At 48.6% G+C, this 7,068-nt stretch overlaps 2 protein-coding genes across 2 annotated transcripts; both read left to right on the top strand.

The window, feature by feature from the left end:
• Positions 1 to 1,049: 1,049 nt before the first annotated feature.
• LOC112630585 (proline-rich protein 23D1-like) lies at positions 1,050 to 3,926 on the top strand. The gene is made up of 4 exons (XM_025394998.1): positions 1,050 to 1,298; positions 2,068 to 2,129; positions 2,372 to 2,439; positions 2,668 to 3,926. The coding sequence occupies exons 1-4, from the start codon at positions 1,222 to 1,224 to the stop codon at positions 3,298 to 3,300; spliced, it is 840 nt and encodes a 279-aa protein (XP_025250783.1). The 5' UTR covers positions 1,050 to 1,221; the 3' UTR covers positions 3,301 to 3,926.
• A 301-nt stretch (positions 3,927 to 4,227) lies between these two features.
• LOC112630446 (putative protein FAM90A5P) lies at positions 4,228 to 5,880 on the top strand. Its single transcript, XM_025394763.1, is given in 4 exon segments — positions 4,228 to 4,263; positions 4,920 to 5,304; positions 5,307 to 5,480; positions 5,483 to 5,880. Coding segments are annotated over 4 exon segments (981 nt in total). The 5' UTR covers positions 4,228 to 4,239.
• Positions 5,881 to 7,068: the final 1,188 nt, after the last annotated feature.

The raw sequence follows: 7,068 nt of genomic DNA, 5'->3' as shown, positions 1-7,068 counted from the left end.
TATTCTTTATGTTGCCAAATAATTTTTAATCTTAAAATGACTCATTCTGAGTTCAGGCATATGGTGTTCGGCCACCTGCAAGAAGTTTAGGTGACTTTGACCATAAAAATGATGGATTTGTAATTAATAAGTAATGTTGAAAGCAAAACTTGCCTTATAATTCTGAAATTAGTCCAGTGGGAATACAGGCAAGAAATAAATTAACAGACAGATTAATACACGATGATAGATCAGAAATTAAGTAAAGGTTCTTTTTGTATTTTCCCCCGGTTGTCTTACAATACTCGCTTATTATGTTTGGACAACTTTCCCCAGGAGATTCGTTTTAAAACTTAATTCACTTAAAATACATATTATTTTATTATTTAAAAATACTGTTAGCCCTCCATATCCATAGGTTCCATCTTCATGGATTCAACTAATCTTGAATAGAAAATATTCACAAAATATTTGCACAAGTTTCTTCAAAGAAATCTTAAATTTTCCATGCACCACGTTCTTTTTGCGTTCACATAAGTGATGTGACATCTGGGCATTGCATTAGGTATTAAAAATAATCTAGAGATCATTTAAATTATATAAATTAATGTGAATGCGTTATATCTAAATTCTACACCATTTTATACAAGGGACTTGAGCATATACAATTTGTGGTATCTTCAAAGTTTTCTAGACCCAATCCTTTATGTTTACTGAGAAATGATGTACACATGAACTTTACAAAAAATAATTGTCCTACCCAATTAATAAACAGACTACAATAGAAAGTAAATATCACTAGTTTAAAATACTGTTATTTTATATCACAATTATATGGTGAATCAGAGTAGAGATCTTGAATTAATTTTGATTGAATTAGGCTAATTCTGACAGGGTCACACTCATATTGATTGAGTTTTGATAAAACCACTCCCATGCAGGCCCCTCGTGTTGTTTAATCAGCACCACTAGCCAATCACATTCATCCATTTTGACAAATCCCATGGCTCCACCTCTTATAAGACTCCTGGAAGATTTCCCCAAGATTTGACTCTACCAAAGCACCATTTGACTGGTCCCAGGCCAGGGCACGCTCTCCCATGCTCTGGCTGTGCTGTGCTAGGGGCTGATAATTTTCCTTCAGGTAAAGTAAAAGATCAAGGCGTAAACTGTATAGATTTACAGAAAATAGGCCAAAGATTGAGATTTTTTTGCCACAAGCAAGTCCAGAGACCATTTACTATGTATGGTTACCGGCGCCCAAGAAGCCCCAGGGATTTCCAGACAGAATGGCAGAATGACAATGAAGGAGAGGCCAGGTATGTTGGAGTATGTGGCTACTCTGGGTTTCCAGGTTGACATGTGACTGTGTGTGACTATGTGTGTGCATGTGTGTGTGTGTGTGTGTGTGAATATATGCTAAAGGGCCAGACTAGGGCAGAGAAGACACCCTGGCCTGCCATGACCTTGAGTGTTATAAATTTAGAACACATCGGGGAGATGAGACCCACAGTGGAGACCACAGGATGCGGCCAGCATGGGGGGTTTCGGCAACCTGTTGGGGGCTCATCTCATGTTTCTTTTCACTGTTAATCTCTGTCCTCTGGGTAAATGGAAGTTGCCTCTTGTGTGGAGACAGGTAAACTGTGAGCATGATCTAAATGTTTTCCTTGTGCTCACTAGAAAATGAAACATTTCCCATCATCTCTCACTCCATTCACACTGTAACTGCATAGACACAGAGGTTAGATACCTGAAAAATCAGCATCTTCTCCAAAAGTCCTCAGGCCAAATTAGATGTCCCTCCTTCTCATGTGGATGAGCTCCTGAAAAAGCAAACTGTTTCCTGTAATCACCATCTCTCATCACACACATGCACCAACAGGAAAAGCCTCTAGAAAAGGAGAGGGTGGGAGATGAGTGTTAGGACTTTCTGGATGCACATAGGATTTGGAGCTGAACACAAGTGCATGTGATTTTGGGCCACAGCAACAATGTGTGCCAGATGGCTAATGAAGTTTGGGGCTTGTGAGAATTAGGCTTTGTGTCACTATGTGGAAGACTGATGGGTCCCTTTCTGTCCTGCAGTTTGGCTACCACACAAATGAATCCACCCAAACGCCACCAAGTGGAGCAGGGTCCCTGTACAGGTAAGGCACGTTCCCTAATATTTCTTAAGATCCCCATGCCTGGAGGTCAGTGTCATGGCTCATGACATAAATGGAGAGGGTGTTTTCTGCAGGATGAGTGGAAAGCAATGCTTGATTGTTGTGGGCTGGTGTCCTGAGGCTAGCCAGTGCTGGGTTGTGGATTTCTGAGGGTCACATTCTGAAATCCAGGAGACTCTTGCTGGAAGAGAGCCTTAGCCTCCCTCACTGTGGTCTCTCTGCAGGTGCAAAAATACTCTCAATTTCAGGAGCTCCACACCTGAATTCATGCCAGTCCCTGGAACCTCCCCAGGTAAGTTCCTATGTCCTTGCATGGCAAAGATTAGACAGTGCTGCACAATCTTCAGGCTCAAGTGATATCCAGTAGATGTACATTTGGGTGGGTCAGCATGAGAGCCAATTCTGGGAGGGAGTTTGTATTTTAAAGTTGTAAAGGGTGAAGCTCCTGGCATCTCCCTCCCCATGGTCATCATTTGCAGCCTTTTTGGAGGGCAGAATCCTGAGGACTGTCTTTCCACAGGAGCGGCTGGATTCTGGCACTGGGGAGCTCATCATAGTCCTGGAACAAGGGACAGAAGTGAGGCTGAGCCTGGAAGAGGGCGTCCTCATCCTGGCCCCAGAAACAGCGCTGCAACTAACCCTGGAGAACACAGTCATTGTGATTGTCCCTGAGCATGTCCTGAGGTCACAAGATGGCCTGCAGTTCCCTGTGCAGATCCAGGACATCTTGCCTTCGGCTGATGACTTCACCTTGGAGTTCCATGTTCAAGATGGAGTCATCTCAGACATGAAAGGAGAGAATGTGCCTTTTTCACCTGCAGAAGAGGGGGAGGCAGCACCCCTAAATCACCAGCCCTTGATGATACCCCCAGCAAACCACATGACTGGGACCAGCCCTTGTCTCCTAGTAACCCCATTGTGCATTCCACGCTGTCTGGCAGCCTTCCCCCAACGCTACCCTCTACCACCCACACCTAGTCCTGTGGGATGCCCTAGACCAGCCGATTCCAGTTTCAGCCTGCATGCTATGGAGCTCTTGTGCACCTCGTCCCTCAGACCTATGCCCCCTTCACCAAGTCCTGATCCCCAGATCTATCGCAGGGTTCACCACAGGCCTCCCAGCAAGGCACGGAGATGTCTCTTTAGGAAGTGATTTAATCCAAGAGCCACCCCCTGCACTGATGGGTCAGAGATTGTCCAAGTCCTTAGTCAGTGCATTCCCTGAAATGTGGAGAGAGAGTAATTCCAGGGACCACTTTCTTCCCCTTTGCTGTTTCCCATCATCACCCACTGACTTCAACAGCAGAGGGTCCCAGATGCTGCAGGGACAGGGAGAACTGCAGGGAGTTCAAACAAAACATTCACATTTCACTTCACACACATTATCCCTTAAAATTTATCTTCTTATTTAACTACATGAATCCAACCACACTCAATCGAATCCCTGACTGCTCCATGTGCGAGTGCTGCTTCCAGCATGACGTGGCCTGAAAATTCATCTGAAGACAGCTGCCCACTCCCAGGACTAACACCTCCCCTTGAATACTGATGTCCTTGTAGTCATTGGTGTGATGCCACGATAAATAATTCCTAAGACTGGTGCTCTATTTCTGTCCTCAGACTCTTCCCTTTTTCTCCAAGCTGTGCCCCATTCCTTTTCTTAGTCCAGGTTCCCTACATGCCCCAGGCCAATGCTTTTGAATAAATATCAACGTGATTGAATGAAGTAGTGGTGACTGCTGTGCTTGCTTCCAACAGAGACACACTCCTGCTCTCACTCATCACGTTTCCATTCACATTTGCCTTTGTTTAGTTTTGTTTTCCATTGTTTGGGTTTATTATTCAAGTACTTATGAAATAACTGCCACATTTCTGAGAGCTTTCTTGGCAAATTTGGGCCTTTTCCTGTGCTCCTCTTTCCAAGTCCTGAGTGGAGTCACTGTTTGCACCTCTGGGCCTGGGGATTGGTCTAGCTTAGCAAATGTTTGGACAGAGCTTGGCTCTGTGGATTGGGATTGGCATGTGCTTGCTCACAGCTGCTCCCAGGCTCTCTCTGTCTAGGAAATCCAGCAGTCCAAATCGAAAAGAATCCATGGAATCTTGTGATTATCTGAGGGTGAGTGTCACCCTGGGGCCCTGGTCCTTTTCTCCTCTAGGTCACCCTGGTTGATTTTCTTTCAGGTTCCCATGTGTGTGAGGGGATCGGGGAACCCCTCTTCCCTGCCTTCTTGGGGTCAGGGACTCCACAATCCTTCCAGGTCCATTTGATTCCAGGTGAAGGCATCTGAAGATGCCGTATTTCCTGTTGCTTTCTTTTTGTGCAATGATGGCAAGCCCGCCAACAACATCTTCCTAGCGGCGTGAGGAAATTAGTCCCTCAGAGGCCCCAAACCTGGAGGACGCTAACCCCAGGAACATGCAGGTTTTCAGAAAAGACGTCCTGGGAACACTTGAACCACCAACCTGCCTTCAGAAGGGCATTAGTCCGTCCCACTTCATGGAAGACTGAGTGGAGGCGCTTTGACCCAGTGAATGCCCAAGACACAGTCTTTAGAAAAATGGTATTCTTAGATCATAGCTCGAGAGTGCATTTTTCATAGGTCTTGTCCTGATCAGCACTCACGTTGAGGATCTTTCCCTACATCCAAGGACTGCCTGTCCATACCGTATTAAGAATTTCCTGCTGTGTGCACCTCGTCTTTGGATGTGGTTGATTTCCATGTTGGCTGGATGCTGAGGAACTTCTAATGTGTGCGGTCTCCTTTCTTTCAGGTTGCAAGCAGGCCAATGCCAGTCCACACAACCAATAAGAGGCCACGCGTGGACCCTGCCCTCACTGATGGCTCAGCTACCAAAATGTCTGACACGGTATCCGTCTTGGCTTCACTGTCTCCCCTCAGAAAAGCCAGTCCGAGCTCTTCGTCAAGTCTCCGACCAAAGGAACCACAGACAGGGGCTGTGGCCGACATCCCTCAGCCTGGAGTCAGGCAGCAGGGTCCGGAGCCTCTCGTCGTGGTGAAGCCGACACACAGCAGCCCTCAGGGTGGCCGCCGAGAAGTTCCCGAGGCTGCCTCCAAGCCCCACGGCCTGATCCGGGTCATCAGCCCCCAAGCGCAAGACAAACGTCCTGCGGTGACCTCACAGCCCTGCCCACCAGCGACACACACAGCTTGGGCCTCGGCTCCAATCTCAGTTTCAGGCCAGGAGCCAAGAGACCTGCCGAGGCTCCGACTCAGGCTTGCCTGAACTTCCCCAAGAAACCGAGAATGGGTCCCTTCCAGATGCCCGAAAATGCCATCCAGGGAGGTGAGCTGGGGGCCCCGGAGACTCTCCAACTCCGCCAGCTGCAACCGAACTCAGACCAAGTCCGTCGCCCCAGATGAGCAGGAGGACATCCGCCCAGGTGCCCAGCAGCGACCTGCAGCCTCCGCACAGCAGACCTTGCCTGCCTACTGCCCAGGCCTGCACCATGTCCCATCACCCAGCGGCCAGGGATGATGGGGCCCAGCCTCTCAGAATGCTCTTCCGGAGACTGGAAAATGGATGGTGGAGCTCCAGCCTCCTGACAGCTCCCTCGTTTCCCTCTCCTGAGAAGCCGGGAGATTTCCTCGCTCACAGCCCTCAGGTCTCAGGGAAGTCTGAGGCTCCCTGTGTTCCTGTCCCCCTGAGTGTCCTCTATGAGGACCTTCAGGTTTCCTCCTCCTCAGAGGACAGCGATTCTGACCTGGAGTGAGACTGCAGGTGGCAGGGGCTCCGTGGCCTCCAGCTCCCGTGACTTGGAGGGACCGTGGGACTGAGGAGCACAGAGCAGAGAGCAGACTGTGTGTGGTGACTCCCAAGTTCCCCAGCTGTGGTGCTTCTGTGGATGTTGGAGCCCAGGCCAGGCAGGGACCACATGCAGAGACTCTGCCTCATTGAATTCTGGTGAGGAACATTGTAGTTCGCAGGGCTCTCCGGAAACCCACCACGAGAAGCTTCTGTGCCAGTGATTCGTTGCCTCAGAAACTGGGTGACCGTGACGCACAGGAGTCAGACTTCTGCTGTGATGTCAGTAGGAAACTGGGGAATGACTATGTGTTTGCTCTCTAGATGACTGAATCAGGGAACAGTTAGGGAACTCTGAGAGATACAGGCCTTCAGCTGTGCCCCGCCCTGACAGCAGTGTTCTGGATGCTGTGAAGCGTTCTATGCAAAGCCTTCTTGGGGTGTTTCCTCAGCCTCGAAAATTGGGCTCTGGAATGCCATTGGAAATAGGTGTGTTTAATTGGTTTTGAAGTGAATAAAATCCTCACAAAGATGACGTACTCTCTTTTGACTTTCATTCCGTGTTTGTGTGGAACTGATTTTCCAAGGGCTTGAAAATTTCTTGACTTGTTAGCAATCCAAGTCATTATGTCTCCGAAACAGAGTTGATTGAGGGGACCGCAGGATTTGGCAGGACCTTTGACTTCTTAAACATCCACAGGGGCAAGAGAACCTCAGCCCCACTCTACCAACACGCACCTAGTCGAATTCCGCCAAGTGAATCTCACGCACGCTAACACGTGGAGAGCGTCGCTTGCACCAGGAGTCCCCATTTGGCTCACCGCGATGCCACGCGTGGGGTTCAAACTGTGACGGCCCCCATGAAGTGGTTTCCGGATGTGCGTATGAACGAGGCACAGTTTCATTCGCCAAGTAGAACCCAGTAAAGCTGAAATAAACTCCCAGATTTGGGATGTACTTCAGAGGTAGAATATTCATCCCATCTTCTTTCCGGATGCCTGAGCACCGGGCCTTTCCATGCTTCTCCCCCTGATCCTAAGAGTAGCTGAGGTCGAGACTCACTGAAAACTCTAGGCAAGGATACCCCATCATGCACAGGCTATCTCCCTTCTCTGACCTGGGAACAACTCTGACCAGGATTCCACATCTAGGAGGC

This window comes from Theropithecus gelada, chromosome 8 (assembly GCF_003255815.1).
Source record: "Theropithecus gelada isolate Dixy chromosome 8, Tgel_1.0, whole genome shotgun sequence".
Lineage (NCBI taxonomy): Eukaryota > Metazoa > Chordata > Mammalia > Primates > Cercopithecidae > Theropithecus > Theropithecus gelada.
This window is presented reverse-complemented; position numbering and strand designations above follow the sequence as displayed.